Source organism: Habropoda laboriosa, unplaced genomic scaffold (genome assembly GCF_001263275.1).
Source record: "Habropoda laboriosa isolate 0110345459 unplaced genomic scaffold, ASM126327v1 scaffold119, whole genome shotgun sequence".
In the NCBI taxonomy this organism is placed as follows: Eukaryota; Metazoa; Arthropoda; class Insecta; order Hymenoptera; family Apidae; genus Habropoda; species Habropoda laboriosa.
This window is the reverse complement of record NW_017100225.1, coordinates 345539-360836: the sequence shown is the minus strand read 5'-3', so window position 1 is coordinate 360836 and position 15298 is coordinate 345539. Positions and strand designations below refer to the sequence as shown.

Genomic DNA, 15298 nt, shown 5'->3' with positions numbered 1-15298 from the left:
AATTTTGTAACTAACAAATCAAAATATGTATTTTAACTTTTAATTTCTTTCCAACATAGAAAACTGTTTTTATACATGATAGAGTATAAACGTTTTTCTTAAGACATGCAGGTAACCAGTGAAATGTTTTATGTCAAACAATTTGTGCTCAAAAATATTAATACTGTAATGGTTATATATTTGTTTAGAAAGGAAGTAATATTTTTCTAAAAGTGAAAAATTTTATTTCCAGGTTCTTTCACACTGTGGTGCACATGGGCACATGCAGTACGTGGACATTGAGATGACCACAGAGAATCAAAACGGAAGTTGTGTTTAGTAATTTTTGTTTATATAAAAATTGTTAATACTGTTATCCAGATGATTAATCATCTTGAATTTCATCATGAATCTTTTTGGTTAGCATTTTACACAAATTCATTTGCATTCTTAGAATTAATAATAATAAAAACTGTACTTCATGTACTTTTTTTTATTGATTTTATGCATTGAGCATTAAAAAACACTAAACAGATTTTTTCATACAAATTATTTTATATAAGATCGCAGACATCACAATGTGCATCTGAATTGATAATGCCTGGATAAGGGTTGCTTTAACTCATCACAATGGAATAGAATTGTAATTTAGGAAAAGAAATGTACGATTGCGTTTATATATATAGTAATTTTAACTTTCACAATTGACATTGAATGTATAATATACATATGAATGTATAATATGTACATGTAATTACATATTTCAGGTCCAGTTTTATAGCTAGTATGGGAAGTGCAGTAGCTTCTACTCCGATAGACGTTGTTCGCGTAAGTATAAGCAATCAATATTTTATTGTCAGTGGTTTTTACGTAAATAACAATACCGTTGTAGACTCGTTTAATGAATCAAAGGAGGATACGTACTTCAGGTGGTGTGCTATCACCTCATATTTACAGTGGTAGTATAGATTGCTTTGTGCAGGTATATAATATCAAATAACAAGTATATATTTTTTACATTTTTTAACAACTTTTTATATAATTTTATTACTCTTGCAGACTTTTAAAAATGAAGGATTTTTAGCTTTATACAAAGGTTTTGTACCCACATGGTTTAGAATGGGGCCATGGAATATTATATTTTTTATTACATATGAACAGTTGAAACAACTAGATCATTCACAGTTATTAAATAGTAATAAATAAAAAAAGTAGATAAAATGAGGAAGTATGCATGTGTGTATGTGTATATGTGATAAAACAGTGGTAGTAGTGACAGGATATAATTTACGTTTGTATCATATAATTTATTTTTATGAATATTGATGGGTCTGTTGGATATACATATATATAAAACTATGCAGGCAGTATACCAAAAATAAATAGAATTTATTTTCCTTGATGGTAGCAAAATTGCAATCATTAATGAAAGTATATTCTTTACTTTTGAAACATTTGACAAAACTAGCGTAAATACTGTTTGAGCTCGGTGAAAAGTTTACGACACTACTAGTCAGCATTTAATCTCTATCTCAGGATGCACATTACAATTGCATTTCATAAGTCTTGTATTACCCTTTAATTTTTATGAATTTTTAGAAATTTAAATATAATCATAAATTATGTTAATTTTATGTTCTTTATGTTTAGATTTACATTTTCATAAAAATAATAAGACTGAATATTAGAATTTATGAAATACATTTAAAAAAATTTTTTAAACTATATGCTACATATCATTATTTATAAATTAATGCACAAAGATTTATTGTAAAATGAAGATGATAAAAAAGCACATGTTAAAGAAAAAAAAAACAGTATTTTAAATGTGTGTAATGTTTGTATTTGAGACTTTATAAATTGTTAGGAATACATAACGGTGTAACAAAATATAGTAAAATATTATAAACATGCAACATACGTTAAACTATCACCGAATATTGTAACAATTTCAAATGAATATAACGTGTGTTTTACGTGCAACTTTTTTGTTATATGTTATATGTATTAAGTTAAAAAGTTCTACTATAAATTGACAGTTAAAACTTACAACCAAGCAAAATTTCCAGTAATAATATAGATATTATAAGAGAAATCACATTTTTTTATAGTCCCATACGATTATCTTCCTATCTTTTCCACCAGTTAAAACTACATTATTTTGTTTTGATACTGATAACGCATTAATTGGTCCTAGAAAATAATTGTCCTTTTAATTAATGAAAGAACCAAACTTAAATGAAGTATTTAAAGATTTGGCATTATAATGTAAATATAGGTAGTTAATGTATTAATATGTAGTATACTGTACCATCATGGCAATGTATCTGTGAAATAAAAACTGCACCTTGATGGTTCCATACATTAATATTTCCATTGTTATCTCCTACCAATAAAAAGGTATCGAACCATACTAGCGTTAAAGGTTCATGTTCGATGGATGTACGATAAGTTTGAGTGCTTGTATGAACATCGATTATATTTAATACCTTGTCCTCTGCACATGATATTATACTTCTTCCTTCTTGATCAAATACCATTGAATTTATTTTACAACTATGTGCTGTATAGAACAAACATGGTTTTACATCTTGAAATAAAAAAAAATAGTTATCTTAAGAAGTACCTTTTACAGTAAATTGTAAATTATAAGTATCCATATTCCATAAAAAAATTTCCCCATCTTCTGTACCAGATACCAATAAAGTTTCATCTCTGCAAAGATTTTCATAATTAAGATGGCACAAATGTAATTTTTAATACATAATTTATGAACTATAAAAAACACAATTTTACCGTGATATATTGATGCAAGTTACTTTAGAATCATGATCTAATTGTACAATAAAGTATTCAGCTGGTTTAATTTTTGTCCCAGATGTATAACATTTCCAAATTTTTGCTGTACAATCCCATGAACCAGAGATAATAATCTGTCGAGTAATACTTAATGCCAAGCAAGACACAGCATCTTCATGTCCTTGTAGTACATCTATTACTTTACCAAATTTAATAGGAAAGTAAAAAAGTATATACATATATTTCACATGCTTACAATGAATTGTCCCAGGAACCGGCAACTAATACATTGCGGTGAGAAGACGTATAATATGATACACAAGAGGAAAGTGGTAATGACGACAAAGACACACTTCGAGTTAGTTTTTTATTTTTAATACTGTATAACTTAAGCATTCCATCTTGTCCAACAGATATTACTTCATCAATTTCTTCCTTATCTGGTACAGTAATGCTACTTACACTTTCTTTATGAGATTGAAATATTATTAATTCATGTAATTCGAAAATCTTCTGTATGGTATCTTCTCTGTCTTCTGAAAGAAAGTATCCTTCATTGTATACAATAAATCCATATTTTATTAAAATTTAACTTATAAATTGGAACAAGTAGCACACCTGTTTCACTTTTAATCGACATTAAAATCGTTTCAGTACACAATTTATCCAGAATGGATACAGTACGTTTAGGATGTGGTAAAGTAAAAACTTGCTTTGGTATTTGACCAAATTCCATAATTTGTATCTCTAAACCATGCCTTTCATTAATATCTCGAATAGTATCTAGGTCTACTGCTCCTTCATAGCATAAATGGAAAAATACTGAAATGCAATATGTTATAAAATAAGTATTACATGTGTAACAAGTTTTACAATTAAATATTCACTTACCATTGTTAGCTTTCTCTGCTTCAATTCCTCTTTGCTTATATCCGAAAATTAAGTCAATCCAATGATGAAGATTTTGAGAAACAAAATCGTTCTCTAAAGCGTTTCTTAACACTTGTACGAAATGAGTCGGTCCTAAAATGCATTAACGAATGTGTATTAAATTTAAAACAATTACTACTTCTAAATTATAAAGCATACCATTTGCCCATGGTGGTAATTGTACATCTCCTATTTTTGTACCATCATGTCGATAACCAAAATCAATACCATAACTATTTACTAAAAAATCACCACCATTGTTTGTGTCATAAAATTCTGGGATCAGCTCTTTAAAGTCAGACATGTTCACCAAAACATTTTTCCATACGTCAGCTACACTGTTAGGTATTTTTGTTGGTAAGAGTCAAACAAAAAATCGATTCTGCAGAGTTGACAGAGTAATTATGTACTTTTGCAGTATAAAAAGCAATTACCATAAAATTTTGCCTTGTCTATATGATACAAAATTTCGTTCACATATATTTATTATTTTTACAATTTCTATATAAAACACTATTTTGTAGAATATATACTTTACAAGTTATTCGCGGTGGACAAATTGTGTAACTTACCCTGTATATTTTGATAAAAAAAGAAGAAAATACATACCTATTGAACATCCTGTCTGGATGATCAAATCTTCCATTTTGTAAACAAAGCATGTACTGAGGGAACTTTCGTACTAAATAAAATAATACAAATCCTGGTGCACTATAATGAGAACCATATAAAAATTTTGGTTCTGACATTTCCAAATACCGTTCCTGAGATATAATAATGTTATTATCATATTTTTAACATATATGAGTTATGTCCTAGAAAAGCTAAATACCTTTAATCTTTCTAATCGACTTTTTTCAAGAGCTCCAATAGGTTTTGAAAGATCTCTATAAATACTGGGATCATTTAGATCCAATTTAGGGGATGTGTAATCTTGTATTACCCATGGCATAACTGGATATTGAGTTAAATCATGAAAAGTTCTATCTGCCAAACTAAAAAATGATATTTAAATTAATGTCTTACATTAATTATTTTAATTCTTTTAAGTTACCTGTTAATGTATAAAAGATAATCATAATTTGACAAAGAACCATTTTGCCATCTTAATGTCATTTGATCTTGAGGTACTCTTTCTAAAGAAACTGCGGCTTGATTTAATAAACTTGTGTATAATTCATCCCTATCATTTTGACTTTTCAATGATATAAATAAATGTTCAACTTTATTTTCTGGTTGCTTTAACCATTTAATCTCGAGTCCCTATTGTAAATAAAATTGGTATGTATCAAATTATAATAATTACACATTGAAGTAAAAAACTATACTTACAGTTTGTCTTAAAAGAAACCTTCTTTTAATAATATTAATAATATCCTTTAATTGTATTTTTAGAACTGGGTACTAAAAATGAAAAATTTTTTTATAATCTATGTAGGAATCTTTTATCATTGTTATTACAAAATACATACTTGATCCAAATTATTATAAGGTTGAAAATAAATTCTTGATGTTGTTAAAAGTATTCTTCCCGGATTTATCACAAGAGGTAACACTTTATTTGCTTGAGTTTCTAACACAACTTGTTCATATAAATTCTCCAACCATGATGTATCAAATGATACTCTAGATTGTCGGGAGAGCACAATAGCCATAATCTATACAATAATAATTCAATACATTTATATTTTAATATAATTGTGAAAGTAATTATTGTGGACACATACCATAACATTTTGTTCTGCAGTTGGTAAAGTAGCTGCTCTGAGTAATTGTAAAATTTGTGGAAGACGTTCATTTACTTTTGCATAATTAAAGTAGAAGTGAAATGTGGCAGTCTGGTGTATAAATTTATATGGTGCAAGTATATTTTTTTCTAACATCTCCACATATTGTTTACATTGGACCAATAATATATTATTAGATCTAATGAATATAACAAAATTTAGTAGCAATAAAAGAATAAGTAGTTATAAGTTGCAAAATACAAATATGTACTAACTTTGCTGTATCGCTGTTAGATTCACATTGATCAATATCTATAGTCTCTTTGAGTTGAATTTTAATTAAAGGCTGATTAATATCCTTACTTACAAATACTAAAGATTTTGAACATAACTTTAATCTTCCATCTATCCAATTTTGTTTATCTGCAGTAGAAGTATCAACCATTTTCATTTGAACACTATAGTCTTCAAAAAATATTTCTCCTGGTTCCAAAAGTAACATTGTAAATCTAATACAGAAGGAAATGTATTAAACAATTAATTATATTTGAAATATTCACATATGATACATGACAAATTATAATATTATAGTATTTGCTACTAAGAAATATTTATCGGTTCTAAAATTAAATAAAAATTATAATAAAGATATACAACAAACAATATACATGATTTAATTAAACTTCTTTTTTAACAGAACTTATTATTTCCCAGTAAATAAAATATAAACTTTATTTTAGGTTAACGATAGTATGAATCATCATGTACGTATATAATATCCAACTACGGTCTGCTCAAACGACTGCTTGTACAGCGAAACAAACAAGGCTTGCCCTATTCGGTACGTTTCTGCAATAGAAGTTCCAATGTATTAAAATCAAAATTAAAGAAAGATAATACTTTCAATTACTTGATTAAAAAATATAAAGAACAATGTTTTATTTCTTCTCATGGTGTCTTTTGTCGATTCACTCGAGTAAACTATACCGAATTTGAAATTCGAAAACACTGTGATGGATATTGAGCACCACTGGTTTTTAAAGAGAAACGAGAAGAATCGAATACATTCTGGTTCCTTCGTCTCATTTCTCAAATCACGCGTATCATCAATACGGCAAACCGGCGGTCATTAAATAGGTTACTTTCCATTCATACAAACACTTTCGTTTTTTTTATAGTGATTACATTTTGTTTATAATGGAGGAGCTGATGAAACATTTATCCAAAATAAGGATACCGCAGAAACACGATAAAATATACAAGGATGAGTGTGTTTATTCTTTCGATACTCCTGTAAGATGTCATGATGATCTTACAATTGGAAGCGATAATATAATAACATTATAATTATTTCTATTGTTTTCTTTTTTCAAGGATACTCCTACTGGACTGTATGTTAATTTTACCACGTTCTTGGGATTAGGTCAAGATTATGTACAACATTACTATCAATTAACAGAAAATCCTGTATTTTTACACATTAAAAGAAGAAGAAAAGAGGTAAATTATTCGTTAAATTTCAAGAGATACGTAAAGAAAAATGTATTCTAGCATAAAATATAGTTTATTTGTACATATTTCAAATTAAATTTTTAATGGTAAATAATATTAATATTTATAGATTCCTTCTAAACATCAAGGAGATGGTCCTGAGAAGAAAATTACTAGATTAGCAATAGGAATAACAGATGGATTTACACCAGATCAGCAAACATATACTTATCATGAATCTTATCAAATTGTTATTCTACCAAATTTCACAACAATACCATACCCAACAGACAACTTGCCACAAGAAGTGAGCCTTGTATTAAAAAAAAAAAAAAATAAGAAATAAAAATAACTACAAATTATATTACAAATTTATATAGGTTGAACTTGCAATTAAATGTATATTAGAGGCAGAATCTGCAACAAAACTAGCAGAAATAGAAGCACTATCTGGAACTTGGGATGGGGAAATAAAAGCAGTTTCAAAGTGAGGATGAAGACTAGAACATTAATATAAAATATTCTTTTATTGTTATTTTATATAATCATCAAACTTTTAGACATGCAACAAATCTTAAACAATTTGATAATGGAAAAAAGATACTTCCAAGTGGATGGAAATGTGAAAAATGTGATTTAACTCAAAATCTCTGGCTTAATTTAACTGATGGCAGTATACTTTGTGGACGTAAATTTTATGATGGAACTGGAGGAAATGATCATGCAGTTGAACATTATCGAGCTACTGGTTACCCTTTAGCAGTGAAATTAGGAACCATAACTAAAGAAGGAAAAGGAGATGTATTTTCATATGATGAAGATGACATGGTTGAAGATCCAAATTTAGTATCACATTTAGCTCATTGGGGTATTAATGTTGCTCAAATGGAAAAAACTGATAAATCCATGGTAGAGCTTGAATTAGATCTCAATCAAAGATTTGGTGAATGGGTTGCACTTCAAGAAGCAGCAAGTAAATTAACACCTTTGTATGGTCCTGGATATACAGGACTTGCCAACTTAGGAAACTCTTGTTATATAAATAGTGTGATGCAAATGTTGTTTATAATTCCAGATTTTGTTAAAAGGTTTGTAACTTGATGTTAAATAGATCAATTTTGTTTTATATTTCTATAATACATGTCTATAAAGCTTTTTATATTGTACAAAAAAGGAATTTTACCAGTATTATAATAATTGTTGGAATAATATAGTTTTTAAAGGAACATTGTTTTTCTTTGCAATAGGATCAGTTTGTAATAATTGGAGATGAATTTCAGATTTGTAGATGGTGCACCACAGATATTTCAGCAGAATTATATTGATCCACCAAATAATTTTGAGGTTCAAATGTAAGTTAAGGAACACAAAAGTATTGCATATAAATGACTTTTAGATATAAGAGATTGTTGTTGTAGGGCTAAGCTTGGTATTGGTTTACTTTCTGGTAAATATTCAATTCCACCAAATACGAACAACGAAAACGAATCACGTCAGGGTATTCCTCCGCGGATGTTTAAAACGTTAGTTTGTCGTGGACATCCTGTATTTTCTTCAAATTGGCAACAAGATGCGCAAGAATTCTTTCTTCACATCTTAAATATTATAGATGTAATTACATTTTAGATTTTCAAAAATACACACGCACACACACATAAAAATATTTCATTTATATGAAATTACAATACTAATATCAGGAAATTGATCGTACAGCGTCACAGTCGCCATCAACCGAATCCTACTGATTGTTTGAAATTCAAAGTTGAAGAAAGGTATCAGTGCAATCGTTCTAACAAAGTAAAGTATACCTATCGTCCAGAGTACTTATTACCGCTTCCAATACCTGTAGAAGCCGCTGTAAACAAGGTAAATCACTTACATAATTTTTAGATAATTACAAAATTTATCTTTAAATACAGTATATTACCTATAAAAATATTAATGTACAGGATGAAATCAGAGCTTATGAGGCATTAAAAAAAGAAACTGAGGCAAAAGGACAAAAGTTAGACTCAAATACCCTTGTCAGACCACGTATAAAACTTTTGTCTTGTCTGCAAGCATTTATTCGGTCAGAAACAGTAGAGCAATTTTATAGTTCTGCTCTAAATGAAAAAACTACAGCACAGAAGTAAGTTATAATTTATACAGTGTATATTGTGTATAATTAACAAGTGCATATCTTTATAGAACAACTAGACTTGCTACTTTTCCGGATTATCTATTAATCCATTTAAAAAAATTCACAATGAAAGAAGATTGGACACCTACTAAGTTAGATGTTGCAATTGAAATGCCAGATATATTGGATTTAAGTTCTCTTCGGGGTTCTGGTCTACAACCTACCGAAGAATTATTGCCAGAAACAGCTGAAGCTCCACAACCAAATTATGATTCTGTTATGTTGACTGCATTGACAGATATGGGATTTCCACCAGAAGCTTGTAGAAAGGCTTTATATTTTACAGAAAATCGTGATTTAGGAGCAGCTACTTACTGGTTAATGGAACACATTGGAGATTCAGATTTTGCGGATCTCTTCGTGCCTCCTGGAATCGACGTGAAGCCAGGTAATTTAACGTTTTCTTAATGTCGTTTATAAGTGAACTGAAGAAAATTCATCTCTATCTTTTGTTTCATTCAATTTTAGAAAAAGATAAATTTATGGCAAATGAAGATGCAGTGACGATGGTAATGGGAATGGGCTTTACAAGAGAACAAGCAACGAAAGCTCTCAAAGCAACCGATAATAATTTAGAACGTGCAGCAGATTGGATTTTTAGTCATCAAGCCGAATTAGATGCTTTAGAAATTGAAGACGAACCAGGACATTCCGAGGAGATATTTAGAGATGGAAGCAATCGTATGTTCTTTCATATTTTTAATAGCATTTGAGATAAATCTACAAGTTTTGTAATTGATTATCTGTATTTGTATATTTTAGAATATAAATTAGTAGGATTTATATCACATATGGGTACATCAACAATGGTAGGACATTATGTGTGTCATCTTCTGAAAAATGATCGATGGGTGATATACAATGATGACAAGGTATGTATTATAAGGACAAAATAATTTATAAAATTATAAAAATACCTATATAAATTATCTATTGTAGGTTGCATTATCTGAAAATCCACCAAAAGAATTAGGATACATATATCTATATCAACGCATTGATTAGATTATACAATTATTTTGTATAAAAAATGTATTCTATTATTCTTCACCAATAAAAAATGTAACATGGAAAAAATTTTGATTTTTCAATTTATGTTGAAATATTTTAGATTTAGTAGAAGCTTCTTTCATCCTATGTAAACAATTTATTACTTGTGTATAGTTACTGATACAATCATGTATGCATAAACTTAAATATATAAAAACATCAGTTTATCTCTTAACAATGGCACCGTTTTACAATGTGCTATATCGTTGTATACCTTTATTTTGTCAAATATTACAGTATTGTTAAAATGTGATATTAACATAATTAGAAAATTTTCAATGTAATAACTATGTAACAAACTTTTTATTAACAGTGAAGTTTTTATTATGTTCTTAATATTAATCATTTGTTTAAAACTGTAACATTTGATTAGTCTATATAGCAATTTTAACACGAATATAAATTGTAATTTACAAATCTTATTAAATTTTCACATAATATATAAATATTTAACTGCAGTGTAAAAATATATTTTCAAAAATACTTTAAGTAGAATGCCATATTAGGAAATATTTAAGGCTACCGTATCAAATAATGATACCTTCTTAAAACAATACTGTCTTAATTCTCTTAAATCCTATATATCGTTCCAATTTAAAAATTTACAATTTATTCACATAAATAATGCACTTATTCCTCATGTGTAGAAATGCATTACCCTCAATGGATTTAGCTTTGTACGTATTTACAGAAAAGAATTTCGTTGAACACTGCAATGAACTCTTTCCATACAGTTGCTTAGTGAATTCATTATTCATAATATATTTTATGGAGTTTCACTAGCAAACATTATATGTTATTAGGTTAATATAATGTTACTTGTTTTTAAATTATGACTCTATTAATTTTCCTAATATTATTTGTACATTGAAAAATGCATATGAAAGCTTGGTACTGTTTTAATTAGTAGTCCTAGGGTGAAACCTAGTATTAGCACCTCCGTCAATTATACTAACTGACGGCGGAATAGCAAATATAATATTATCGCCTTCCTTTTTGAATGTTGGCTCAATAACTTCAGGATGTACTTCGACTCGTAGTATTTTACTCTTATTATATTAAGGAAATAAAGATTTACCAAACAAAATTTTGAACAGTAAACATATACTCACTGACTATATCTATTGCTTAAAATGCCAACAAGTTCTCCGACTCGATCATCTTTAGCAATGATCGATATAATGAAATCATTTCCTCGATTTGAATGAATTGTTACAAGTTGGTCCTTTCCAGGCGATACACTTAAACCTGTTATCTCTGTTATTGGCATGCCTTTTTTCATACTTTTGAATTTAGAATTTTCAAGTTTATATATTGCATGTTCAGTAACTACTAATACACGATCTTTTTGTTTATTAAATCTGTAATCATAATTTATATAGAATAAAACTGTTGAAGTTCAGTATGTAATATGATACTTTGTACACACCTATTGGTTTTTCTAACAAATGCACTAAATAAAACAGTTTTAAAATGATCAGTATTGCGAAGATTATTTATCGAAGAATTAAAAACATCACTTTGCGAATTTTCATCTGGCTTAGAGAGGTAATTTCCTTCCCATCGTCTATCTTGTCCCCAATGAAGTCGCTTTGAGCGCAAAACTATTCCCGCAGCCATCTAAGATTACATTAATATGTAAAACTGAAATTAAAATTAAGCGTTTCGATTAACGAAATGTATACCTTCAATCTTAGTTGAGGCCAATCTTCCCTAGGGATAAGCCTGAGGATCATCCATGCCCACCATCTTTCATACATTACTTTCAAAACAAATATTATATGCCTTACGGCGAAATTTTCACGAGGCCAACTTAAATTTTTACCGTAATTTCGCATTGTCTTTGCATTTCGGAAAATCTTTTCCAATTCCTTGATATAAGCATGCATTTTATATTTTTGATAATGATTCATTATAACAAGGGCAGCTTTCATCTTTTTATACTTTTGACGACACAAATATCCTCTCCATTGTTTTTGTAATAATATTACAATATCTGGGATCAAATCGCTACGTGCCTAAAAGTAAATAATTCTTTATAAATCTGTCAAACTAATTAATAGACATCAATCAACAAACCTTTTCTAATGCAAAAAGTGTTCGTGGTGAACGAATAAATATTTTAGTATGGCCATATTCAACATCATTACTGAAATGTTTTTCATTCATTAATGTACGTACACCATCTTTATCACTACCACCTCTAAAATTTGGCCATGTGTATTGAGATATCATTTTGTATCTGATAAAGAAAATGTTATCAGTAATATAATAGTCCTATTTCTATCGTACAATATCACATCAAAATAACAATACCGTTTTAAAAATGTGTCATATCGTTGACGATATGCGAAACCTGCTCTTCTAACTAATACATTCTCAAGAAGACCTAAATATCGTACTTGATGATTTACCCTTTCTTCGTCAAATACAACTGGTGATTTGATCTCATTAGGTTTTATACATCTAACATAATATGGTTCTTTGCTTGTTAAATTCTTAACTAGAGCTATCATGGAACTACGGAAAAGAGCTCCAGCTGTTAAAGGTCTTTTTGTTGTCTAAAATACAATAGTATCATGGTAAAAAAAAAAAAAATGTTTAATATACAATAATATAGTGTATGCATTTACATACTTTTAAAATATTTTGTGCTCCTTCAGGCCACATTTTGCTAATTATTGGGTTATTACTATTGTAAAGTAAACGTTTAAAATCCTGATATAGTGTATCCTTATTTTTATCTAAAAAGCCATTGATGTTATATATTACATCCCCAGCATAGTGTTTAATTTTAAATTGAATTTTATGTTGTAGTTCTTTATCCATTGGCTTCAACTGTCGGGAAGTATAATGTTTATGATCAAGTAATTTTTTATCCATAGCTTCTAAAAGCATCTGAAATAGAAGTTTTTATAAAATAACATTAATCTTTTTCAATAAAAATAATAAGTTAATAATACTGACCTCATCTGTAACTTTGCCAACTGTCAAACAGGCTTCATCTATAATTGCTATAATTCCTTTATGGGATTGTTCTACTAAATCACAAATTATTTGATTATTGAAATAATCAATATTTTGCCATGCTATTCCTTCCCTTTTATATTCCTCTTGTTCTTGTTTTAGTACTAATTCTAAAATATCAAATGTTGGTTTAATCCCCCTAATATCATAATTTTCTATAAGGCTCACTTACCAATGAATAATTGTTGTAATTTTTCATTGCAGTAGTTAATACAGAATTGCTCAAAACTATTTACATCAAAAATTTCAAAACCATATATATCAAGTACTCCAATTACTGTTCTATACCTTTTATAAGTTTCCTCGTCATTTACATTAATCGCAGCGTTAACGCGTGATACAATCTCAGTAAACAACCTTTCATATATAGCCTAAAATATTTTTTATAGCACATTATACATTATGTTTACGTACTTTTTAAATAACAAAACTACAAAATTATAAAAAGTATTACTTTTGCTAAGGCATCTCTTCCATATTCTGCTTCTGTTGAAGTATGAGTTTTTTGCATAACTTCTCCTCCTGCTGCAATAACTCTTTGTGTAAGAGCTGTACTTAATTCTTGTGGGATAATAGAAAATAAATTTGCTGTATCATTTAATGCAGCTTTGTTTTGAATCAAAAGCTTGTCCTCATTAAATTTAAAAGTAATGTTACCCTATAAACCAAACTGTATTAGAAATAAAGTAATGAAATTTCAATTTTTCTCACTATTTTAATGATAACAAACCAAGTGTAATATGCCAGCAATCATATGCCAAATTGTTTGTACTTCATTTTGAGTGAATCCAAGGGTAGACATAGCAGAGATAACTGCTTTATAGTCACTTTTATCAGTTGGACTTGCTTTATTACAATTTCCAGCACCAACATAGAAGTATGCAGCTGGATCTCTTACTAGCCGCATTTTATTTAATTCTCCTTCACTGCAGCCATTCAGTAACTATAAATTATAAAGAAAACTCTTTGCATATTTTTAAATGCAATAGTCTTTGTAATACTAAAAAAAACATTTTATTTTTAATAATACCTGATAAAAGCAATGAAAATTACGTTCACCACTTTGTTGATAAACAACTCTTGACTTTTCCAATAAATAATTTGTAACATGACCTCCAATTGGATCCCCCTTGAAATTGAAATCTATGTCCATATACTTTCCAAATCGAGATGAATTATCATTTCTATTTGTTTTTGCATTTCCAAAAGCTTCCAATATTGAATTGGATTGTATAAGAATATTTTTTACTCTGACATATAAGAATAAATAATTTTAAATGTTAAAAATATAAAATCCTAAAGACATATCAAGTAAGGACAGTTGTTTTATTACATTTCAATTTGTTTTAAATAAAATAATGACATATACTAATTAACTACAGTAAGTTATAATTCTTAAATGATTTATACACCTTTCTATTTCTTGCTGACCACTTAAATTTGTAACTGCAGCAATGTATTTCATAATAATTTTACTTGCTTCTGTTTTACCAGATCCTGATTCTCCACTTATAACTATACAGGTATCACGACCTTGTTGTTTCATTTCTCTATGCACTGCATCAGCAATTGCAAAAATGTGAGGTGGATTTTCAAATAATTCTCTACCTAGAATGAAATTTTTTTAAAAATTACAATTATACAAATTAAAAAATGTATGTAATGTAGTGGTATTACCTTTATATTTATTAATATAATCATTGTCATATATGTTTATATTTCTGTATGGATTTATACTGACACATACTTCTCCAATGTATGTGTAAATTTTACCCCCATTAAATCTAAAAACATAAATTGTGAATAAGTGGTAAAGAACTTAAGCTATAACATGAAACTATATAAGATGATGTTATTATATATGTTTACCAGTACTGTAGGTAGTTTTTATTTGTGAAAGATAAAATGTATCTCTTTATCAAGAATATCTAACAGTTATGATATATATTATCTATTAACGTTATATGTATATCTTACATTTTAAGAACAATTTGCGTACTCTATTAACGTAATACTAGATGCATAACAATGCAGATTAACATTTTTTACGAAGCCTATTTATCTATGATTTCGTTCTTATCGCGCGCTTAAAATTATTTATTTTTTCGTGTTA

At 28.3% G+C, this 15298-nt stretch overlaps 4 protein-coding genes across 4 annotated transcripts in view; 2 read left to right on the top strand and 2 right to left on the bottom strand.

Moving 5' to 3' along the window:
• LOC108571151 (kidney mitochondrial carrier protein 1) overlaps positions 1-1185 on the top strand; it is a 3240-nt gene extending 2055 nt beyond the window's left edge. The window contains exons 6-8 of the mRNA XM_017933130.1: positions 747-807; positions 872-961; positions 1039-1185. Of these exons, the coding sequence (XP_017788619.1) occupies positions 747-807; positions 872-961; positions 1039-1185 (298 nt within the window). The remainder of the gene's footprint in view (positions 1-746; positions 808-871; positions 962-1038) is intronic.
• An 889-nt stretch (positions 1186-2074) lies between these two features.
• Positions 2075-5940, bottom strand: LOC108571150 (protein FAN-like). Its single transcript, XM_017933128.1, is given in 15 exon segments — positions 2075-2172; positions 2291-2542; positions 2606-2694; positions 2776-3035; positions 3037-3314; positions 3397-3600; positions 3670-3801; positions 3868-4046; positions 4318-4472; positions 4541-4703; positions 4763-4971; positions 5041-5112; positions 5181-5366; positions 5436-5634; positions 5711-5940. Coding segments are annotated over 15 exon segments (2703 nt in total). The 5' UTR covers positions 5938-5940.
• A 278-nt stretch (positions 5941-6218) lies between these two features.
• Positions 6219-10113, top strand: LOC108571169 (ubiquitin carboxyl-terminal hydrolase 5). The gene is made up of 14 exons (XM_017933158.1): positions 6219-6276; positions 6614-6728; positions 6810-6935; positions 7057-7233; positions 7307-7413; positions 7487-8014; positions 8207-8278; positions 8345-8537; positions 8640-8792; positions 8876-9057; positions 9117-9496; positions 9577-9789; positions 9871-9980; positions 10048-10113. The coding sequence occupies exons 2-14, from the start codon at positions 6633-6635 to the stop codon at positions 10111-10113; spliced, it is 2403 nt and encodes an 800-aa protein (XP_017788647.1). The 5' UTR covers positions 6219-6276; positions 6614-6632.
• Positions 10114-11052: 939 nt separating this feature from the next.
• LOC108571163 (myosin-IA-like) overlaps positions 11053-15298 on the bottom strand; it is a 5004-nt gene continuing 758 nt past the window's right edge. Inside the window, 14 exon segments of the mRNA XM_017933147.1 lie at positions 11053-11269; positions 11272-11519; positions 11588-11778; positions 11844-12176; positions 12238-12400; positions 12475-12719; positions 12796-13056; positions 13126-13295; positions 13358-13556; positions 13640-13843; positions 13916-14128; positions 14216-14435; positions 14598-14793; positions 14863-14969. Coding sequence (XP_017788636.1) covers positions 11058-11269; positions 11272-11519; positions 11588-11778; positions 11844-12176; positions 12238-12400; positions 12475-12719; positions 12796-13056; positions 13126-13295; positions 13358-13556; positions 13640-13843; positions 13916-14128; positions 14216-14435; positions 14598-14793; positions 14863-14969 — 2962 coding nt within the window. The 3' untranslated portion in view covers positions 11053-11057.

Bases quoted from the DNA above. Each gene is read 5' to 3' on its own strand.
- LOC108571169 (XM_017933158.1), top strand. From the start codon at position 6,633: ATGGAGGAGCTGATGAAACATTTATCCAAAATAAGGATACCGCAGAAA. The intron at 6,729-6,809 runs GTAAGATGTCAT...TCTTTTTTCAAG, and splicing joins TTTATTCTTTCGATACTCCT to GATACTCCTACTGGACTGTA. The intron at 7,234-7,306 runs GTGAGCCTTGTA...AAATTTATATAG, and splicing joins CAGACAACTTGCCACAAGAA to GTTGAACTTGCAATTAAATG.